Raw genomic sequence first — 23,448 nt, 5'->3', positions numbered from 1 at the left:
ATGTTTGGATTGCGGGCTCAATCCCCACTAGGGGGCGTGCAGGAGGCAGCCAATTAATGATTCCCTCTCATCATTGATGTTTCTATTTCTCCCTATGTGAAATCAATAACAACATTTTTTTTTTAAAAAAAGCAAAAGAATGAAAGATAGCTGCTTGGAACTATCTAAATCTCTCTCTCTCTCTCTCTCTCTCTCTCTCTCTCTCTCTCTCTCTTTTTAACACGTTTTCATTGATTTTTTTAGAGGGAGAGGGATAGAGAAACATTGATTGTCTGCCTCTTGCATGTCCTCTACTGGGGATCAAGCCTGCAACCAAAGCATGTGCCCTGACCAGGAATTGAACCGAGGACCTCTTGGTTCCTGGGTTATCATTCCGCTGCTGAGCCACACTGGCCAGGCTAATTCTCTTTTTAAGGTATTCTATGGTGACAGTGTTTGGAGTGGTGATCATAAAAAGGCTCCGCATAGAATTATTTTATTCTTTTTTTAGAGCATATATCTCACTGTGTATTTCGGTAATTTTCCAGGATTGTGAAAGAATGCCATTTCATTGCAGGAGAGAGTGTTTGCAAATAGACAGCGTAAAGTTCCTACAAGCACACCAACTTTTGGTATATTCAGAGTCTAAGTTGAACTTCTTTATACGGAGCTATTTTGGATTATGCTTTCATTTCTAGCGTGGAAACGTTTGCGGTTTTAATCAAATCGGTTTTGCTTGTTTTACGCAGGCCCCCGGGATGGAGGAAGTGATCTGGGAGCAGTACACGGTGACCCTGCAGAAGGTGAGTGCCGCACGCGCTGTACGGGCCACAGGTCATATTCTTGTGTTTACAGACCGTGGGCCTGGCTTGTTTTGCCCTAAACACAGTGTTTTCAGGTGGGTAGTGCGCTGGAGGGAATAGCTGACAATAATGACCGCATCAACAAAGACTTGCACGCTAGTATATTGTTTTGGTTAAAGTCTGCATAACATAGAAGATTCTAGAGGCTATTGAGTGCATTCATCTACTTCCAGATAAGAACAGGTTATGGAAAAAATAGAGCAAAAGAGGGGAGGGATGGAAATAACCTGCCCTGTTTAAGGACATGGAGGTAGCCTCTGCAACTCTCATGACTTTGATGGCAATGTATAGAAAACTTTTAACTCGTTCTGTGCGTGTGAAGTCTAAACTGAATTTAAAACGTTGGTGTAGCCATCAGGAGACGTGGGCTGTTCGCCTTTCTCCTTATTGTATTAAGTGGTGTTGAGTTAATTAGATGTAAAAAAAAAAAAATCCCCTTATCCAGTGGTATTGAAGACAGAAGTAATATATGTCACTATATTTAATTTTTTAAAAATTTAAATATTTTTTATTGCTTTTAGATACAGGAAGGGAGGGAGGGAGGGAGAAAGGAACATTGACCGGCTGCCTCTTGCAAGCCCCCTGCTGGGAATTGAGCCCTCCACCCAGCCGTGTGCTCTGACCCAGAGTCAAACCAGCAACCTTTTGGTGCATGGGACATGCTCACCCAATGGAGCAACCCCTGCGAACAAGTTTTTAAAACGACTTCGTTTTAAAAGTCCTTTCAGAGGTTTTGCTCCTCTTGATTAACTGAGGTAATGCAAACAGCTTCCAATGCAGGGCGTCGTGGCTTGAGAAATGTGAGCTCCGATCCTCTTTATTCTGGCAGCAGACTTCCAGAGAGGCCTGCTAGTGTTAGCCCCACTCTAAGCGAGCGTAGCCACCGACCGTGGGTGAGGGGTTTTCTGTGTGGCTGAGCTGGACTAGAGCTACACCCGTGGTCCCCAAGTCTCATTCCATCAAGCCGCCTTAGTCAGCATCGCTGTGGTTTTCCTGGGCCCTGAGGAATTCTGCTCTCAGTCCCTTCAGTCTCTGGCACTTCTTAGGGGAATGGTCAGTCCCTTAAATGGAGCCTTCCTTCTTCAACTTCTGTCTTCAACAGAAATTTGGTTTCTGAGTAAATAGGTATTCAGTTAATCCGGGCAGGGAAAACACACACACACAGTTCAGGTGCCAAAACTTCCGGGGCAGTATCCTTGGTTTCATCAGTTGAGGGGTTCCCCTCATTAAGCCTCATTTTTTAGTTCTGTCTCTTCTCTATGCCCTTCCACCAGCATTTCACATTCCTCTTCAACCTGGCAAAGGTGAGAGACATCTTAGGCCTGGTCTCGGGGATGGAGCTGCCTCTGTGTAACACCAGGCACGCGTGATGGTGCTGCCAAACCCAGAGCTGTGTGGTTAGCTGTGGGCAGCCTGGCCTGTTTTGTGTTGGGGATGGTTTGTCCCCATAGTGGCCCCAGGTGGGAACTTTTCTTGAGGGGAAGTTTTTTATTCTCTGAGTAGATTTTTATATAATCAAACTCTGCTCTAGGGGGGTATAGTCCTATCCACCCTTATCATCCGGATGATACCTGGAGGTCTAGCTTTCCTGGACACGGAACTGAATTATCTGGGCTCACTGATAGCGTTCTTGTGCATGGAGGAAATGAGTCTGTATTCCCATGTTATGTGCATGTGGAAAATAATTTAATGCTGCGCTGTCTCATAAAACCTCAAATCTAAGTTTACCTTCAGACTTTATCTTTAAGATCCGTTCACTTATTTTTCACCCTCTATTTAAAATGGGCCCAACCAGCTCCTCTAACTTGGGAGTGAAATGTATTCTTTACAAAATACGGTTTCAGCACGGATTCAGTGGTGCCTGAAGCTGTCCCAGCTCAGGCTGGGATGGAGAACAGGTAGGATTGGTTATTCAACTAGCACACCCCTGCTCGGACAGAGAGTGTCACTTCCCACCCCCTGCCAGCTTCGAGGGACAACGCCAGCCAGTGCTCCCCACCTTCCCCAGCCTTCGGGAGGCTGTTTCTTTCGGAAAAAGGGATTTCCCTTTATCCACCTGCCAGCTGACCAGGATGCCGCTTTATTTCGTTCCCCTGAGCCCCCTCTTCCTGAGCCGGGTCTGGTGGTGGGGTCGCCCTTTCCTGTATGGAGTGCGTGTAGTACATCCTGAAAGCCACGGGTGGAAAGGGTGTTTGTTTGTTTTTAAGTTTTTTTCTCTTCATTTCAATGAACAGGACTCCAAAAGAGGATTTGGCATTGCAGTGTCCGGAGGCAGAGACAACCCCCACTTTGAAAATGGAGAGACGTCCATCGTCATTTCGGACGTGCTTCCCGGCGGGCCCGCCGACGGGCTGCTTCAGTGAGTGGCCTCCCTTCCCGCCCCGGCCCCCGCGCCCCCGGGGTCGGCCCCGGACAAGACGCTGTGTGTGTGTGTGTGTGTGTGTGTGTGTGTGGGGGTGTTCACTATAAAGTAATATTAAAAAAGCATATGTTTATGTATATGTATATATGTATGCGTGTGCTTTTATATGCATACGTGTGAATTTATAGGAGAATTAAGGCCATGGCACACCAGTCCTTTGGGGGCATCCAAACAGAGGAAGGAGAGCAGTGGGTCCTTAGGAAGGCCGTTCTAACTATCACCGCTGTCGTTCCTGGGCTCAGGGACCATTTCTGGACATGGAACAGAAGATTGGCATTGCCCCCCCCCCCCCCCTTCCCCGCCAAAGCGTACCCAACTCTACTTATTTTAAATTATGTTCATTAATGTAATGAAGATACTCTGGCTTAATGCTTGTCTGCTTTGTAAGAGGGATGTGGAAATTGGGAAAATTTACTCCATGGAAACACAACCTTTCCAACTGCCACCCTTTTCCTGGTCTGAAGAGAGAATGCTGTTAGAAAGAATGCATCTCCGAGGCCCTCAGCATCGATTCTCAGGGCAGAAGCGAACGTTAGTCACGTGGCTGCCGTGGCCAGACAGACAGCTCCATAGTGTAGGATCTATTGGCATCCCAAGTCTCCACGGGGTCCTGTCGAATTTTGTAGTGCTTCGGAGAGGAGAGGAGAATTTTGCCATAATTTTTGGGGTGAGATAAAGGTAAGAGGGTTCTGTGACCTCAAAATTTCTTTGCGACTCTGAGGCACGTTCTTGACTTCTTCCTGTCCAGAGCTTAAGTGGATACGAACCTTCCTTGAGGGTCTGTGTAGACCGTGTGCACCGAGGTAGGAAGGCCGGTGCAGGAGGCCCTTGGTGCTCAGCCCTCACCCTAGGGGGCCCCTGTGGTTTGGGCTCTTCCCTTCCCGCTGTTCTCAGGAGACACCGTGGAAAGTGGGCTGATGACTCCTGGGTTCCTGCCTGGGGAGTCCTCGGACATGGAGCCCTTCAATTCGTATTTCACACCCTTCGCTGCCTTAGTTTGTTCCTACGTAAAAAACTGACAGTGAGTAAACGGGAGTTTTTCACACCCCGCTTTTGTTTTTTGTTTGCAGAGAAAATGACCGGGTGGTCATGGTCAACGGCACCCCCATGGAGGGTGTGCTGCACTCATTCGCCGTGCAGCAGCTGAGGAAAAGCGGGAAGATCGCTGCCATCGTGAGTCCCGGGCTTGTTGCCTCTCCCTCAGAGGAGTTTTGTTTTTATGCCCAGAAGGAAATGACCGCTTACCTTTAGGCACTTGACAGGCCTACATCATCGAGGGGCCGTTCCCTCTTGTACCCTCTGTGCTTTTAGGAGGGCGCTGTAGTGGATGAGGGAGAGGTGTATGCAAATAATGCCTCCCCGCCTCTTTCTCGTCTTTCTTTGAACTTCGTGTGACCAAGGCCTCTTTCATCTGAGTGAGTTTTTTACCTTCAGGGCCAGGGTAGACGATTATTCTCCATGAGAATTGCCCAGATTGAGAACAGGGATAAAAAAGAGCATTCATGGAGAAAATACGTTTTAGCTCAGAAACTCATTGGTAACGGCCCAAACAAGATCTGTTAGGTCTTCACAAACGGAAGTTTCTTAGGAGAAGGTGGCCGTCTGTAGCATTCGTTCAGTTGCTCTCTCTCTCATGGTTGAGAATCAGCAGTGAGCCAGATGCCACTTGGCCCTGCAGCAGGTCTGCCCTCTCTAACGGGGGCTGGAGACACACACAGCAGGAATTTGGAAGATAGTGAGTGTAAGGGCAGGGTTGGGGGAATACACTGGGTATGTGGTATTTTATTTTTTTTAAACTTTATATTGCGAAATTTTTCAAACAAAAAGTCTAAAGATGAATGTAATAAACACATATGTCTTCTACATGTTAACATTCTGCCATATTGACTTTTTTTTCCTCTCCATTTGTGTATAAAAACACATACATATTTTTAGTGAACCATTTGAAGGGAAGTTGCATACATGGCAGTTCAGTTCTATTTCACCATATGTCTTTTCTAAATAAGGACACATTCCTCTACATAACTGCACTATGGTCCTCGCTAAGAAAACGAACAAACTCTGTAACATCATCTAATATCCAGTCCACATCCTAAGGTTTCTTTGATGGACTTTTTTTTTCCTCTTCCCCCTGGGATTCTATCATAGTTCATTCATTGCACCTGGCCTTTGTCTTTTTTGTCTTTTCTAATCTAGAAGGATTCTTCTTTCTCCCACATCTTCTCCTAACCTCCTCCCTCACCCTCTCTTTTAATGACACTGACTCTTAGAAGAATCTAGACAGTTGTGCATAGACTGTCTCACTTTCTGGATTTCTATTTTTGTAATATAGTGTTAGAGTCCCTTGGTACTTTTCACTCTCTGAGTAGAAGCGGGTTTTGCAGGCATTGTGTTGAGACGTTATATTCATTGTCTGACTTGATTCTCGATCCTATGAGGTCTTTATTGTCCCTGTTTTCCAGATGAGGAACCTGAGGCTTAGGGACACAGTTTTACTAGAAGGAGAACCAGAGCTTTTAGCCATGACATTCTCTTACGTTGACTTGTGATTGTCCTACCTCCCCTCTGTGCTGTGGTTAACAGGTGGTCAAGAGGCCCCGGAAGGTCCAGCTGGCCCCGCTGCAGGGTGGCCTTCCGCTCAATGAGGAAGACCGGGCTTTCGAGGTGATGGATGAGTTTGACCGGAGAAGTGCCCGCAGTGGGTACAGCGACCGGTACAGCGAGAGGAGCCGGCTGCACAGCTGGGAGAACAGCCTGGAGCGGGGGCATCCGCACGACCGTCCGCGCAGCCAGGAGCGGGACCGCGGCCGGAGCCTGGAGCGCGGCCTGGACCACGGCGACTACGGCCGAGCCCGAGAACGGAGCCGCGGCCGCAGCCTGGAGCGGGGCCTGGATCGTGATGACTACGACGGAGCCCGAGACCGGAGCCGCGGCCGGAGCCTGGAGCGGGGCCTGGACCAAGATTACTACGACAGAGCCCGAGACCGGAGCGCGCGCGGCCGGAGCCTGGAGCGGGGCCTGGACCACGACTATGGGCGAGGCCGAGACAGCAGCCACGGGCGAGGCCGGAGCATCGACCAGGCCTACGAGCGGGCCTACAGCCCGGAGGCGGAGCACCGGCCCCGGGGGCAGCCCGATGCCCGCTACAAGATGTCCCGGAGCTGCGAGCAGCTCCGCCTGGGCAGCCCCACCCCTGAGCCGAGAGCGCGGCGGGACCGCGAAGCTGACAAGCCCATCGGAGTCCTTCTGACGAAAAACAAAGCACATGAAGGTAGGACGGCCGGTGAAGAAAAGCCCTCGTGTAATAACAGCTAGCTCTGACCTACACGCTTCGCCCCGAGTAGCTCACACCATCCTCATCACTCCCTCGCGTAGGTGTTAGGACATCTTCCTGTTATGGACGAGGAAACTGAGGCACAGAGCGGTTCATGGACTTGCACATCGAACTAGCCCAGGCTGCAGAGATCCGGCTTTTAATTATGAGGCCAGTGGTTCTCAAGGCAGCACAAGCAGCACCTGGGCACGGGCTAGACATGCAGATGCTCAGGCCCTTGCCGCTGACGCAGAAACACTGGTGTGAAAACCTGGAATCTGTTAACCAGTCCCCACCCCATTCCTCCACCAGTGAGCCTGGTGTAGCTTACACTGATGAGACCACAGGAGAGAATAACATTTTGGTTGCATTTTTCCTCTATGCCAGGACTTAATGCTGTGCGGTAGGTTGGAGTTTGAGAGTTCGGAGAAGTTTTTGGTATGCCTAGAATAGCACAGGGACGTGGGCCTCGGGAATGGAAAAGTACCCAGTGGCTGGGAAGCCAAGTTATGGCCAGGTGGCCAGAAGGAAGGCCAGATAAGCTGACCACAAGAATGTACCACCCCTCCATTCCCAGCTCCCCCCCCCCCCAAAAAAAAAAAAAAAAGTGCAGAATTTTATCTTTCTTCTAACCGCTTGCTTTTCCTACCCTGATGTGGAAAATTCCACAAGCCCACCTTTTCCTAAAAGCCATCGTTCTGTGCAAGCCCGCTCCGTCCCCAGCTTAGAGAAGCACCTCCGCAGAGCTGGCCCTCAGCCAGGTCCAAGGGCCTTCCTTGCCTCTGCGCTGTCTCCCTCAGCTTTTGCTGGTGCTGGAGCGTAAGCTTAATAAACCTGCCTGGCGATTTCTGCAAGGTTTCCTCTTACACTCTGTCTTGTTGGAATGCAAGAGCCCCAACGCTGGTAGCGCGCCCAGGCGCGAGGCGGGCCGTGGCCAGGCTGCGGGTCCCACGTCCAGTCCAGGATTCACTAAAACCCTGTGGCAGCGAGGGGAGCTCCCAGCCCCTGCCGTTTAGGAGAGGATTCTGGAACTCAGAGGGGAAGCAGCTTGCCCACATCTTGAAGCCAGGGGGTGAGTTGTGGAGCTAGAATTCAAACTTCCATAGGGGAGAGGGGACAAGCAGGTGAATGGGTGGGTTGTAGAGCCCGTTGGTGTGATATTCCTTGCGTTGGTTTTTGGCTTCTGACTTTTTATTTTTTCATTTTGTATTGATTTTAGAGAAAAAGGGAGAGAGAGATAGAAATATCAACGATGAGAGAGAACCATTGGTTGGCTACCTCCTGCATTCTCCCTACTGGGAATCGAGCCTGCAACCCTTGGCCAGTATCAAACCTGGGACCCTTCAGTCTGCAGGCCGATGCTCTATCCATTGAGCCAAACTGACGAGGGCTGGCTTCTGACTTTTTACAGTTCTTGTAACAAATGTTTTTTCTTGTTCTCTAATTGTTCTCCTTCCAAAGGGGGAAAAAAAAGAAGCAAAGTGAAAAACTTAGTGCTGTCCAGGTTGGAAACTTGCCTTAAATAGCCTGTCTCTGAGAAATATGCATCACAGGAAGCTTAAAGATTCTATAGACTCTTTCTTTCTTTCTTTCTTTCTTTCTTTCTTTCTTTCTTTCTTTCTTTCTTCCTTCCTTCCTTCCTTCCTTCCTTCCTTCCTTCCTTCCTTCCTTTCTTTCTTTTTTTCTTTCTTTTAAAAAATATTTTTTATTGATTTTTTACAGAGAGGAAGAGAGAGGGATAGAGAGTTAGAAACATCAATGACAGAGAATCATCGATCAGCTGCCTCTTGCACACCCCCTACTGGGGATGTGCCCGCAACCAAGGTATATGCCCTTGACTGGAATCGAACCCAGGACCTTTCAGTCCGCAGGCTGACGCTCTACCAGGGGTCCTCAAACTTTTTAAAGTGGGGGCCAGATCACGGTCCCTCAGAGAGCTGGAGGGCTGGACTATATGAACTACTAATCCCTACTGTAACACCTTGGCTGCGCTCACTGCCCAAAAAACCTGGCGGGCAGGATCAGACTCCCCTGGGGGCTGCATGTGGCCCGCGGGCCGTAGTTTGAAGACCCCTGCCTGAGCCAAACCGGTTTCGGCTCTATAGACTTTTTCTAACCTTTTATAATGACATTAATTCATCAACCCACAAGAAATGCAAAACTGTACTAAGTACAGTGTTTTTTCTTTTGAGAGTAATTCAGTGTTCATAAAACCTCAGAGCTATGCTGGTTTTAGTTAAATACTTTATTGCTTTGCCTGGTTTGTTTACCCCTTTTCTTCACACACCAAAATATTTTCATTGCTAAACCCCACACAAGATAAGCTGTTACAGATGAAGGCCTTTCTGTGGGAAGTGCCAGCAGAATTGTGTGTGTGTGTGTGTGTTTGTGTGTGTGCGCGCGTGTGTTTTATCTCCCCAACATTTTACTATTTAGAAAAGTGTTAATTTTATAGCGAATACTCATACATAGCCTTCACCTAGTTTTAACATCATTAACACATTGAACAGTTGTTAACACTTTGCCACATTTGTTCTCATTCTCCTTGCCTTTTTCCATTCTCTCCTGCTCCTTTTCCCTCTCTCTCATCCCTCCTGCTCCCTTACCCCCTGTCTCCCAGTGGGGTTCTGGAACCACTTAAAAGGAAGTTTCAGGCAACGTACAAATAATTCACCCTTAAGTATTTCAGCAGGTATCCCCTGAGGCTAAGAACATCCTCCTACATAACTGTAATGCCTTTATCACAATAGCATTAATATCCGTTTTAATACATTACAGTGCAGTTTGCTTTGCAGTTGCTCTAAAATAATGTGACCCACCCCCTACCACCTCTTCTCCACATTGGGTCAGGGATCCTCGTGAAGGTTCTTGCATTTAGTGTTTATGCCTCTTATTAATATGGAACAGTCCCTCTGCCTCTTTTATTTTGTATGACATTGACTTTTAAAAGTATATATTTTATTGATTTTTAGAGAGAGAAGAAGGGAAAAGGAGAGAGAGAGAGAGAGAGAGAGAGGGAGAGAGAGAGAGGGAGAGAGAGAGAGGGAGAAACATTGATTGGTTGAGAGAGAGAGAGAGAAACATTGATTGGTTGCCTCCCGTTAGCACCTCAACCAGAGATCAAACCCATAACCTGGGCATGTGTCCTGACTGGGAATCGAGCCTATGACCTTTTGGAACAAAGGACAACACTCAGCTAAGTAAGCCACACCGGCCAGGGTGACCTTGACTTCTTTTGATGACTCGAGGCCAGTTCTCTCACAGAATATCCCACATTCAGAGTTGATGTTCATCCGTCTTTTTAAATAGTCCTGAAAACCAGACTAAGTGTTCTGAGCAAGCTGATGAGATGGGTGTCTGTTTCTGTTTGTCCTCCAGAGTACGGTCTCCGGCTGGGGAGTCAGATCTTCATCAAGGAGATGACCAGCACTGGCCTGGCCACCAAGGACGGCAACCTGCACGAAGGGGACATCATCCTCAAGGTGGGTGGCCGGGCGAGAGGATGGTCAGCTTCTAGCTGGGCTCCTCGCCTGTGTGTCCACATTCAGGTGGAACATGGTGGAACGTGGCCGCACGGGGACGCGGTAGTAGGACAGAGGCTGGGAAGAGCAGCACAGGGAGATCATTTTTATCAGAAAAACCAGACTTGGAGAACGCTGTCCTAGTTTAATAGCAGTTTTTAAAAATATATCACTGAATACTTCCCCCCCCCCCCTTTCCCTGTTTGTTTAAAGTTTAAGCTCCTATTCCCTAAATGAAGGAAAGATGAGAGGGAGAGTTGGTGGTATATGAATGCTGAATATTTAATAGTTTTTGTAAACCTTTCTGGTCAGGAGACACCTTCCGGGAGTAAGCCAAACCATCGTCTTGAGCTTGGAAGGTAAATAAATTAGCAGAGTAACTTAAGTACGTGACAGCGCTCTCATGCCTGTATGTGGGATCCAGGCATGCAGGGTTATAGTCAATTGAAAGGATAATGCATTTTTACTCAAGCCCTCCTTCCCCATCCTCCTAAATTCCAGGTCTGTTTGAATAGATGAGCAAAGTCTTCGACATTTTTTTTAGTGGGAGAAAATGTTGATTTTCTCCTTTGCCGTGAATAGCTGTATTGCATGTACCATTCCTGTGCTTTTTGAACACAGATAAACGGCACTGTAACCGAGAACATGTCTTTAACGGATGCTCGGAAACTGATAGAAAAGTCAAGAGGAAAACTGCAGCTGGTGGTGCTGAGAGACAGCAAGCAGACGCTCATCCACATCCCAGCGCTAGATGACAGCGACTCGGAAGGTAAAGAGGAGGCTGTGAGCAAGGCGGGAAGCCCCGTCGCGTCCGCATGCTCACCTCTGTCTAGCCCAGCCATCCCACGGGAAGTTCAGTTGCTAGTGAAAGCCTCTCCGTGAAGCTCTGATTCCGAAAGAGAAGTGTTCGGTTCTTACTGTCTTGTTAAAGTGTCTGTTGAAATCCGGTTTCCCATGCGAGATTCTGGTGCACTTGTGAGCTCCCGGTGGACACGGATTAGGCTGCTGAAAACAAAATATGGTAGTAAAACACGTATTCACGAGAAGTTCAAAGAACTAACCACATACATTTGTCAATCGCTCATTCTTGCACGTGTTTTTTTTTAATATATCATTATTGATTTCAGAGAGGGAGAGATAGAAACATCAATGATGAGATAAGTCATAGATCAGCTGGCTCCAGCATGCCCCCCTCTGGGGATTGAGCCCCTGACTGGTTTCATGGGTTGACATTCAACCACTGAGCCACACCAGCTGGGCTCCTATGTTTTTTTTAAAGTGACTATTAATATTTCCAACAAAGAGAAGACAATCTGGAGGATAGCCTAAACTGGTAGACACTGTAATGAAGAATCAGAATGGCTTATATTGTGTATTCAGTGGTTAGCAATCCATGTCACTTCTTTTCTTCTAAGGCATTATATTCATTTCTCAAATATGAATTATACCCAGGATAATACTTGAATCATCTAACAATTACCAATAAACATAAATAATCACGATATATCCTACTGAACCATCTCAAATTGCCTTTGTGTGGCAAAGTTTAGAAAAAATAGTATTAGGTTCTCAAGTGTTAAAACAGATGTTGATTTTGAAAAGAATGGCTGTCTAGAGCTTAGTTTAATTTCCGTTATATCCATCGTCTATAAGCCGTTGTTACTGCTGTGAACAGTGCAGAGAAGTCATCCCAGCATGCTGAGAGCCTGGCGTGTGTTGCCTTGCTTTTCAAAGTGTGGTCCTCACCCCACCGGCAGCCTCAGCAGCATCTGGGAGCTTGATACACTTGCAGTGTTTCCGGCCTCACCCCAGGACAGCTGCATTCTCACTCAGAACAAGAGCGTGGATGGTTTGTGTGTGCATTAATGTTGGAGAAGCATATACGTGTGACCCAGTAATTGAACTTTGAGTCTTCAGTAGCAGCTTTGATTAAAAGTGTGATGAAAGAGGGACCTAGAATTCTTTATTGGGCTTTCTCTTTATTAATTAACTAGAGGCCAAATGCCCTAAATTTGTGCAAGGGGCTTGGCTCTCACAGCCACGGTGGCTTGCCTCAGTCCTCGAAGCCCCGGAATGCCGGATGTTTGGCCATCCGGTCTAATTAGCATATTGGGCTTTTATTATTATAGATGCCCTCCCCTTCCGACAGAACATGTTAGAAAAAAATGTATATACGAGCAGTTCATAATCCCACTATCAGGTTTTTTTGTTTGTTTTTTTTTTCACTTTGGGAAAAGTATTAGACTAATAGCACATTTACCACCTGCCTCTCTTCCATTTCCCCTGTTTCGTAACCCGAGCGGGGATAATGTCTGGTACAAGTCTTAAACATTTCATGGCAAAGTCTTTTCTTATTGTTGAAACTAGATCTCTCGGAAATAGAGTCAAACCGATCGTTTTCCCCAGAGGAGAGACGGCAGCCATATTCCGACTACGACTATCATTCCTCCAATGAGAAGCTGAAGGAAAAGCCCAGGTGAGGCGATGTGTGTTTCCCCTCGCACACGCCGCTGTGCATGTGCACACAGAGGTGCGTGTGCACCGGTCACATGATGAGATGTTTACGCGCCGTGTGCTTAAGTTCCAGGGAGGACATCCAGAACAGATGGTCCCGGATCGGCTCCACACCCACTCCCTTCAAGTGCGCGGGGGACATCGCAGCCGCTGCAGAGACCAGCCAGGAGCCCAAACACCAAGAGGAAGCCCCCGGTAAGGCTCACTTTATTTACTTATTTTAAATACATTTTTATTTATTTCAGAGAGGAAGGGAGAGGGAGTGAGAGAGAGAGAAACATCAATGATGAGAGAGAATCACTGCTTGGCTGCCACCTGCACAGGTCTTGAGCCTGCAACCCGGGCATGTGCCCTGACCAGGAATCACACCATGAGCTCCTGATTCATAGGTTGATGCTCACTTCTGAGCCGCACCAGCTGGGCGGGTGAGGCTCATTTTAAATAAATAAATAGTCCCTTTTAGAAGTTTCTGCTCAGTCAGTCCAGAGGATGGCTGGAAGGAGAGAGAAAAATTACTTGATAAGTCATCCTCAAAAAGGAAGAGACACCTTGCATTTTAGAGCTTCATTTCTCACTTACTTAGGAACGATTGGCACCTGCCATCTTAAAATTAAACTTCACTCTAAAGACTTAACATTTGTGGTTTAATGTGATGACACGTATGTAGCATAAAGGTACAGAATTGAATTTTTGGTGGGTTTTGTGATCTTTATATCTTGAGACACACACACACTCCTTTTAGTCCAAGTCGATAACGACAGGTGCTTTCTAACCCACAGCTCCTCAACCGAAAGCATTACCGAGGACTTTTCTTCGTCCCAGTCCTGAAGACGAAGCGATTTATGGGTATGTGCTCCCGTCTCTCTTTCCCTGTCTTCTTCCCCCTAGCTCTTTCTCCTGAACTGAAAGCCAGAAGAATGGCGTTTTTGGGTTTTTTTAGCGATGGGTGGTGATTTTGCATGTAATCGGCGACCTTGTTGCCAGTGTTCATGAGAAAGAGAAATCATTTGTGGGGGAGTGAAGTGTGGAAGCGGGAGAGGTGGGTGACGTTAGCTGGGCCTGCTGTGTCCTTCCCTGGCCACAGAGTGTGATTCTGGATGTTTGAGTTTGGCAGCTGGGTAACAACAGACAGGGGGCGTGCTGCTTACCAGGTGCCGCTGTTGGGCTGCAGAGACAGGAGGATCCCAGGGTGGGGGAGGGACGGGACGCCATGCTGTGCACTTGACCATGGTCAGTGTTCCAGAGCAGCAGCTCCTGGATGAGGAGGTGGCTTCTTGAACCCGGGCTGTGTGTCCGTTTGGCAGGAGCCCTGGCTCAGCGAGAGGCTTGATTAGTTTATACGGCCTTGATTTTAACCCTAACCTTGCCCTTTCTTTGCTTTCTAATCTTGAGTGAGCTCCCATGGACATTCTATGTTTCCACTTCAACACTGGTAAAGTGGGCCTGTTATATTCATCGTACAGTCCCAAGGAAGATAATATTAGCACATGCCAGGGGAAAAATGAGACTATATATCGCTCTATAGAAAGAAGAAATTAAATCTCTCATCTGCTCACATTGGTCCCCTTTTACATAAATAATCTTCCGTTTTCCCTCTCGGAAACTGGAACCATCGAAGCCCCAACACCAAGATGGTGAGGTTCAGGAAGGGGGACAGCGTGGGCCTGCGGCTGGCTGGTGGCAATGACGTCGGGATCTTTGTGGGCGGCATTCAGGAGGGGACCTCGGCAGACCAGGAAGGCCTTCTAGAAGGCGACCAGATTCTGAAGGTAAGGAAAGCCCTGTCCTGTGTCTGGAAGTTCCTGGGAAAGAGTGGGGTTTCTGGCTGTCTTCCGTAAGGGAGGGGGAAGGGGTCCCACTTGTGAAATAGGTCGGCTGCAGGTTTGTCAATGCCCGCCATCAAGGTCTCAGTTTCCCTGAAATGGGTCTTGTCTTCTCAGTTCTGGACCCAAAGTCACTCCTGGGTGGGAATTTATAATGTTCAAGACCCTTTTTATTAACAAACAAACAAACAAGCGAACAAAAAAATCAAGACTGTAGCTAAAGCCTAGGAAGAAGATCTTTCAAAATATCTTGCTGCCCTAGCTGGTTTGGCTCAGTGGATAAAGCGTCGGACTGTAGACTGAAGGGTCCTGGGTTCAGTTCTGGTCAAGGACACATACCTCTTGCCCTGTTTAATCGATGTATATCTGTCATATTGATGTTTTCCTCTCTTTGTCTCTACCCTTCCTTCCACTCTCTAAAAAGTCAATGGAAAAATATATTTGGGTGAGGTTTAACAACAACAAGACAATCTTGCTAATTTGGGTTTATTTTTTTTAAGTATGTATTTATTGATTTCCGAGAGCAAGGGTCAGGGAGAGAGAGATAGAAATATCAGTGATGAAAGAGAATCATTGGTCAGCCACTTCCTGCATGCTCCCTACTGGGGATCAAGCTCACAACCCAGACGTATGCCCTCACCTGACCGGGATTTGAACCGTGACCGCCTGGTTCATAGGTCGACGGTCAACCACAGAGCCATGCTAGCTGGCCTGTAATTTTGTCTTTCATCGATTCCCTTGCCTGGTTGTCACTCTCAGGGCAGTGTGCTGTAATTGAACAGAGGTGGGTGTTGGCACCAGATTGTCTGATTTGAATCCCATCCCAGGCTCTCATTAGTTCTGTGACCCTGGCTCAACCCCTGAGACTCGGGTTTCTGTCTCTGTTCAGTGGGGATAGGAACACCAGCCGTGCAGGGACCCTGGGAGATGAGCGTAGATAACACAGGCACCTGGCGGAGTTCCTGGCACAGAGCACGAAGGACCATGTCCCTTCTGCGCCCGCTGGGAAAGAATAAGTGGCTGCTGCTGGATGTGTTATTGACATCCGAAGCCTCCCAGGAGGGGGCTTTCTTGCTTAATCAAATATTAGAACTTTTAAAGTTACTCTATAGGGCCGAAGCCGGTTTGGCTCAGTGGTAGAGCGTCGGTCTGCGGACTGAAAGGTCCCAGGTTCGATTCCGGTCAAGGGCATGTACATTGGTTGCGGGCACATCCTCGGTAGGGGGTGTGCAAGAGGCAGCCGGTCGATGTTTCTCTCTCATCGACGTTTCTAGCTCTCTATTCTCTCCCTTCCTCTCTGTAAAAAATCAATAAAATATATATTTTTTAAAGTTACTCTATAGGTGTTTGTGTAATCTCTTGGTTTTAAAAAGTGATAGCCAACGCAGCTTGGACGATTTATGCGATAGGTGCGATGTATTTCCCAGGGACTTCGGAATAAACTCCAGGAAGGTCAGGTACCTCTTGGCTGTTCCAAATACAGAATGCTGGGGAACTGGCTTCCCTGGAATTCCTGCTTCTGTAAGCATGCATCTCCTCTGTGGGAGTTCCTTGGGGTCTGGGAAGAGCATCTAGGCTCAGAGGAGAGGGGTGTAAACGCGGAATTCCCGAGGGAGCAGGACGCAGAGCACCAAGCGGGCAGCCCTCTAGGCTCTTGGCTCTTGGCCCCGCTGCTGTAGGTGAGCTTTCATTTCTGGAGCACACGAAGGGCAAACCTAGATTGTGAGCCTGGCGGAAGCTGTCCAGTGACATTCTAGACCCTCCTTGGCTCTGGTCAGGATCCTAGAAGACGCAGTGTACCTGAGTGAACCTTGTGGTGCCACCTGATCCTAGGAAACATCACTTACCAAGTGCTACTGATAAGAGTTCCATCCAGTGCCAGCTCATACCAATTTACTCCTGGGCCGATGCCAAGGGAGAGAAAACGTGTTTCCTAACTAGTATTGGGGCCGTCAGAAGCCAGTTTGGAGTTATGGAGCTTTTGCTCAGGAAGGATCAAGAATAAAATATTTTTTATTTAGGGGGGGAAAGGTTTTCTGAATTTCCATGGGAAAAACGAAATAGGGAATTCACAGAGGGACTTGACAGGTTGACCTCTCTGTAAGTCGCTAGAGCTGGGAGAGTCACTTCCATAGGTAAAAGCTGTGGTATGCAGCGTTTATTCTTAAGAAAGTGTCTTGTTTCCTGTTTTCACTTGGCGACAAGGAAGAAACCGTGGGAACTGGCTTCCTGGCTCCTGATTGATAGTCAGTTTTCTGAGGACCACAACAGGGGTGAAAAAGATGGGCAGGGAGGCCGATCCACACGCTTGAGCCGAGGCTGACACAGACGCCCCTTTGGGCTCCCAGCGGGCACGGGAGACCCTGTCAGCTCCTAAATAGACAATAAGAGGCTTTTCCTTGGAGAGGACTGTACAGTCTAACTTTCAAAGAGTCAACGTGCTGCCTCCTTGTTGTTGTTTCCCCTTTAATTTGTTTCAGAACTCCTTTACATGGTGACATTGAGTCTGTGTGGTGCACCATGTACAGGCGCCAGCCACTGTTTTGTATCCCAGGGGTTTGAAGTGCGGCTCTTCCTTTTGTCAGGTGACAGGCTGACCTGTGGAGAGAAGACAGGAGTGGGCTGTGCTGGGGCCCAGGGAGTGTGTGGCCTATAAATAACAGAAGCAGACATGCCCTGGGGCGAGGCCGGGCTGTCTCTCTGCTTATTATTGGTCTGGCAGAGTTGTCATTTCCCTTTCAGAAACTTTTAGGGGATGGAAAAGAGAAAAAAAAAAAAAAAAAAAAGAACGCCTCTAAGTTTGCTCATTAACCATGTGGATTTTACAGGGTAGCTACCCTGTGTGCTTAAATTTTGACTATTAAAAGTGTTTTGGCTTAATGGAAGGTCAGTTTCACATGGCAGTAGAGATGGATAGAGGGACCTTTAGGGCTTTCTCCAGGCCTATGTCCCTCTTATGTAAATAAACAAATAGAAGCATATGCATTCATATAAAAACATACATGTGGCCGTTTATAGACACAGATGTAGATCTACAAATGGCATAAGAAAGCATCAGTGACAAAGTGCAATCAATGACCCCTAATTGGGGGATAGAGAGATGAGAATGACAGTTGTCTTAAGTGCTAAATATTGTTTCAAAGGGAAAGTTAATGTGGTTGCTTTAGCAGATCATTTTATTTTAAAAGTACCGAGTAAGCCCTAACCAGTTTGGCTCAGTGGCTAGAGCGTCTGCCTGTGGACTCAAGGATCTCAGGTTCGATTCCTGCCAAGGGCATGTATCTTGGTTGTGGTCACATACCCAGTAGGGGGTGTGCAGGAGGCAGTTGATATTGATGTTTCTCTCCCATCAATGTTTCTAACTCTCTCTCCCTTCCCCTTCCTTTCTAAAAAAAATCAATAAAATATATTAAAATAATAAAAATAAAAGTACCAAATAAGTTTTAGTTACTACCTGTTTTCATTGGATTATAAATTCTAACATTCATTAAATCATACATTTTAACATTAATGAATGAACTGCTTTTAGTAATAAAGTAGTACTCTTTGATTAAAGGATTCTACAATCCTCAATGACTGAAGAACATATTTCATAGGAATTCTGTACTTCTTACTTCTGTCATGCATTTATTAAAATGTTAGGGACTTAGAAGTTATTCTTGTATTTTTACTTATTTGTAATTTTTCTCTTGTCACGTGGTTTGAAAGGTACAAAACAAAGATGTCAAAACGTCTTTCCCTCCCACATTTCAATTTTACTTGCTTTAGAACTTCCGAGTGCTACTTACAGTTGTAATCTCCTTGCCAGAAATGAGTGTGTGTAGGAAGCTTAAACATATAAGCCTGTACATTAGGCTATTTGCATCCCATATAAGGCGAATGCTCTTTAATTTCCTAAACTCCTATTAAACGACTTTTAGGTGGTAGAAGCTCTAGGAGAAAGGCGGAATTGATCAGAACTTTTATTTTCAGGCTTTTATTTGAACCAATTTAAAAATAGTGTTAATGCCTTCAGCTCGACCAGCATGCTTGTTTGCCGTAGACCCCACCACTCCCTGTTGCATTATAGTTACCTCTCTCATGATCATTACCTCCCTGGCTACCTCAATGGGAGACTCAAAGAGAAACAAACACAACCACAGAAAGTTCCAATCTGACTTTCTGGCAGGTCTTGGACAGAATGCATCTCCCTAAGGACGCTGGCAGTGTGGGAGGCAGGAAGGTGTGGTGATGCCCCCACAGGTCAGGCCCATAGCTGGGAGGGCCTGAGTAAGGGCACTAAGGACTTCTTTCCTCTGAGTTTTGCTCTAGAAAGACCCTGGTGAAAAGGCCCAGAGAGAATGTTAGAATTTATAATCCAATGAGAGCTAAGGCAGCACCTTTTATACATAACTTCTTGTTTTTGTCTTTCCTGATTGCCCTTCCCATCAGGTGAACACCCAGGATTTCAGAGGGATGGTTCGGGAAGATGCTGTCCTCTACCTGTTAGAAATCCCCAAAGGCGAAATGGTGACCATTTTAGCTCAGAGCCGAGCTGATGGTGAGCAAGTCTGTTCCTGGGTTCAGCGGTGGGGGAGGTTGTGGGGAGGATGAGAGGAGTGTCTTGGGACCAGAAGAGGAAAACGCGGGTATTAAAAATGGAAATGGATTCTAGCACCTAATCTTTGGAGGCAAGTTGGGCACCATTTAACTTTCTATAGAAATGTTTGCTATGCACCCACTGAAGTAATTTCACTGGTTGTGTCAGTTTGGAGTATATAACTGCTTTTCTGAGCCATGACCCATCCTTAAGTACTTCCTGGAGTTATTGTTGAGTCTTTCATGTGATGGATGCAACGAGCCCTACCTACTGGTCAGCTCCCACATTAACTCTTAACCATCTGACCTGTTGCTTCGCCTTACCAGGTCTCATTGTTTTCACCTAAAGAATGAGAGTTGGTAGTGTCTTTCCTGTCTGCTTCAGAGGGTTGATTGACAGCTGGGTTGATTGACAGTGCTCTCCAGAGAAACAGAACCAGTAGGGTGTGTGTGTGTGTGTATGTGTGTGTGTGTGTGTGAGAGAGAGAGAAAGGTTGATTGATTATAAGGAATTGGCCTATAATTGCATAGCCTGGCAAATCCCAAAATCTATAGAGTGAATGGCAAGCTGGAGACTCAAGAGAACTGATAATTTAGTTTTAGTCCAAGTCCAAACGCTGGCAGGTTTGAGACCTAGAAGGAACCGGTGTTTCTATCTGAGGGTGAAGGCAGGGAAAAGTTGGTGTCCCACTCAAAGGTGGGAAGAGTTTATTTTCTCTAAGTAGTGGTTCATCTTTTTGTTCTATTCAAGCCTTCAACTGATTGGCTGAGGCCCATCCACATCAGGGAGTGCAGTCTGCTTTACTTAGTCTATCAGTTTAAACACCCAGAATAATATTTGACCAAATATATGGGCATCCTGTGGGCCAGTCAAGTTGACACATAAAATTAATCATCAAGGTAGCGCATAGTTTTTTATTCTTCTTCCTATTGGTTCCCGTAGGGCCTATATACTGAGTTTGCTAAGTGGACAGAAGGTAAAGGGGGTGATCAGAAATAGAAGCTGATAACTCTTTAAGAAAAGACCTCTTGCTAAGCAGAGGGCAGCATGTACAGCAATGCTCTTGCCTTCCAGTGTACAGAGAGATTCTGGCTTGTGGCAGAGGGGACTCGTTTTTCATAAGGAGCCACTTTGAATGTGAGAAGGAAACGCCGCAGAGCCTGGCCTTCACGCGGGGGGAGATCTTCCGAGTGGTGGACACCCTGTACGATGGCAAGCTGGGCCACTGGCTGGCCGTGAGGATCGGAAACGAGTTGGAGAAAGGCTTAATCCCCAACAAAAGCAGGTATCTGTCTGAGATCACACGATCCCACACACCCCTCTGCCCCTCTTTCACAGTCCCCCACAAATAAGCCACAGTTCCGCCCTCTTCAAAAAGAAGCCTCACTTGGCTTCACGATTTGTCCTCATGTCCTCTCCCATCGTCCTCTACTTCCTGTTTGTGAGGATTGGCCTAGAATGGTGAAATAGCCAGCAGCTGGTTTGTGGCTTTGAATGATGTTCTAAGACCTAAGGTGTGTCCACTGCGTTAAGTGGGATGCAAGCAGATGCCGAGTGCTGTAGGAAACCAGCACATCCCTAGGGTTGTGTTGTCCCAGGCCAGTGCCTGTCCCTCATCATCCTCACCCTCATCCTCGGCCCCAGAGGACTCATACTGGTTTGCTGCCACTAGGGAGAATAGGCAGGGCACCTGTATTTTGGCCAGGGTTTCAGGTTTGTTGCCTGGATACCAGCCTGTCAGAATGAGCCATGTTTAGTGTGCTCCTTACTCAGCTACTTCTGGTGGATTTTATGGGGACCAAGCCTTTATCCAGCCCCACCGGGAAGAGAGAGTCCCACGTTTCCCACCTGCGAGACCTCGTCCTTGTCAGGCTGCATCTTCCCCGGTTCATCAGAAATGCTGAGGAGACCCGGTGAATCACATGCACATTCGCACATTCCTGGCTCGAGCGTTCCTTCCTGTGGTTTCTTCCCTCAGAGCGGAGCAAATGGCCAGCGTCCAGAATGCCCAGAGAGACAACGCTGGGGACAGGGCAGACTTCTGGAGGATGCGTGGCCAGAGGTCGGGCGTGAAGAAGAACCTGAGGAAGAGCCGGGAAGACCTCACGGCTGCTGTGTCCGTTAGCACCAAGTTCCCCGCCTACGAGAGGGTTTTGCTGCGAGAAGGTGAGGAAGCCCACAGGGCTAGGAAGGGATCTGACAGCTCAGGGCCGGTCCTTTTTCATTTTCAGATTGTAATGACTGTCGAGGTCAGGCTTCTATATCCCTGAGACCAAAGCCAGACTGTAGAGTTGGACTTGTATCCAAACACTAAAAAAGACAAAAAAAGCAAGCTGCACAAACTCACTAATGGCAGCGTATCCATGACCTTGGTTAGTGTTTCATACTGCGGTTCAGCGGCTTTTGCATATTACCTCTAGTGAAGTTCCTCTTTAATAGTAGGGGAATGAAGGCATGTTCTTTAGAGGAGTCCTTGGCTGAATTGGGGTGGGAGAACATACAGCTTCTTTCGTGGAGACGTTATCAGTAGCCTATAAAATATTCTTGCTTCTTATTTTAACGGCAGAGGAGGTGTATGTGTTTTCATTGCTTTTCTTGTCTCATTTCAGCTGGTTTCAAGAGACCCGTGGTGTTGTTTGGCCCCATAGCCGATATCGCGATGGAAAAGTTGGCAAGTGTGTTACCTGACCTGTTCCAAATTGCTAGTAAGTCTGTCCGTGATATTTTTTTCTCACCAAATTTTAATTTGAAAATATCTAATATACAGAAATAAATGAAAAAGTAATAAACACTCACATACATATCTCCTGAGGTCACCAGCACGTATTAACATTTTGCCATATACACCCCCCCCCCCCATCGGCACCACTTACACACTTTTAAAATTTCTGCTGAACAATTTGAAAGTTGAAGTTGTAGACATTGTAACACTTTTTATCCCTGTGAATCTCTTAAGAATAAAGACAGTTATCTCCTCCTACACATTACCATGATCACAGCCAGAAGTTTAACATGGATTCAAAGATATTATTTAGTATATAGTCTATTTTTCAGGTTTTCTCAACTTTCCAATTTTCTATTTCATGGCTTATTTTTTAAAAGTCAGAATGCCACCCAGGACCCTGAAACACGTTTGATTTTTATGCCTCTCTAGTCTCCTTTTTTTCTAAATTATTTGGTAACATTGATTCCATGAACAGTCCAAACCACTTGTCTCACTTGTGGCCGCTTTCTCATGATTAGATTTCGGCCTAACAGCCTGGGTGGGTCCCTCCATTGCCTCTCATTAAGTGGCACCGTATGTCCGATGTCACATCACTGCCGATGCTGGGTTGGAGTGTTTGATCGCCAGTGGTTTCTAAAAAATTATTTAGCTCCTTGTTTTTGCTTCTCCAGAATCAGAGCCAAAGGATGCAGGATCTGAGAAATCCAGCGGGGTGGTGCGGTTAAACACCGTGAGGCAGATTATCGAACAGGTGAGAAAATGAATCCGAAGGCCATGTTGTCAGGAAGAGCTGAGTCATACCAGTAGTTGGCTGCAGTCTTTCTGAGAATGGAGTCTATATTTTAATAATCGTTAAATGTTAATGATAAAACATGAGTATACATGCAAGATGTTTCTTTGTGTGGAAACATGATATCCTGTGGTTGTGATGTGTTTTTCCCCAAAGTTCTCAGCATTGTACCAAAGAACTCTTTTCCTCAGAAATTCTAATAGATTGGTGGTATTAAGTGGACATTCGTGAAGAGAACCGTCTTCTGCTTTATTATTTAAATTGACAAGTTTTCCTGATTGATGCCACCTGTACTGATTAAGGCAAACTTTTAAATGCTGTGTGAATTTACATGCTGTTTACACATGTCTCCCTATTTCTGACAGGATAAGCATGCCCTCTTGGATGTGACTCCGAAGGCCGTGGACCTGTTGAATTACACTCAGTGGTTCCCAATTGTGATTTTTTTCAACCCAGACTCCAGACAAGGTGTCAAAACCATGAGACAGAGGTTGGATCCAACATCCAACAAAAGTTCTCGGAAGCTATATGATCAAGCCAACAAGCTTAAGAAAACGTGTGCACATCTTTTTACAGGTAAGTGAAATTTAAAATGTACTCTCTTTGCTCCAAAGTGTGAATTATGAGCATTGGAGGATGAAAGCAATAAGAAAATAATCTGGATAGTAATAGAGAATAGTAATCTGAACTACTCATGATCCTTGAAAAGTAGCTAATCCTATAAAATGGGTGTATTAGACTCATGGCATTTGCATATGTAATTTTGAAAAATGGTCATAAACAGGAGAGTTGGTTAAAATTTCTTTATACCTTTGTATATGTTTATATTTTCCATAATAGAATATTTTTTAAAGTTCTTGATATGAAGGCCACTGCTTCTGTTACTCATGAAAGTAAAATGATGTAAGACTATGACATG

At 46.5% G+C, this 23,448-nt stretch overlaps 1 protein-coding gene across 6 annotated transcripts in view; it reads left to right on the top strand.

Moving 5' to 3' along the window:
• TJP2 (tight junction protein 2) overlaps positions 1 to 23,448 on the top strand; it is a 106,481-nt gene that overhangs the window by 69,101 nt on the left and 13,932 nt on the right. For all 6 annotated transcript variants that reach the window (XM_084898201.1, XM_084898204.1, XM_084898205.1 and 3 more), the window contains 16 exons: positions 729 to 782; positions 3,077 to 3,201; positions 4,335 to 4,437; positions 5,848 to 6,535; positions 9,956 to 10,059; positions 10,720 to 10,867; positions 12,466 to 12,574; positions 12,680 to 12,807; positions 13,392 to 13,458; positions 14,231 to 14,381; positions 18,867 to 18,975; positions 20,089 to 20,299; positions 20,993 to 21,180; positions 21,624 to 21,719; positions 22,411 to 22,490; positions 22,895 to 23,105. In XM_084898201.1, coding sequence (XP_084754327.1) covers positions 738 to 782; positions 3,077 to 3,201; positions 4,335 to 4,437; positions 5,848 to 6,535; positions 9,956 to 10,059; positions 10,720 to 10,867; positions 12,466 to 12,574; positions 12,680 to 12,807; positions 13,392 to 13,458; positions 14,231 to 14,381; positions 18,867 to 18,975; positions 20,089 to 20,299; positions 20,993 to 21,180; positions 21,624 to 21,719; positions 22,411 to 22,490; positions 22,895 to 23,105 — 2,563 coding nt within the window. In that variant the 5' untranslated portion in view covers positions 729 to 737. The remainder of the gene's footprint in view (positions 1 to 728; positions 783 to 3,076; positions 3,202 to 4,334; positions 4,438 to 5,847; positions 6,536 to 9,955; positions 10,060 to 10,719; positions 10,868 to 12,465; positions 12,575 to 12,679; positions 12,808 to 13,391; positions 13,459 to 14,230; positions 14,382 to 18,866; positions 18,976 to 20,088; positions 20,300 to 20,992; positions 21,181 to 21,623; positions 21,720 to 22,410; positions 22,491 to 22,894; positions 23,106 to 23,448) is intronic.

This window comes from Pipistrellus hanaki (assembly GCF_964339955.1).
Source record: "Pipistrellus hanaki genome assembly, chromosome: 11".
Classification (NCBI taxonomy): domain Eukaryota; kingdom Metazoa; phylum Chordata; class Mammalia; order Chiroptera; family Vespertilionidae; genus Pipistrellus; species Pipistrellus hanaki.
The sequence above is the reverse complement of the archived record's forward strand: the minus strand, read 5'-3'. Positions and strand labels throughout refer to the sequence as shown.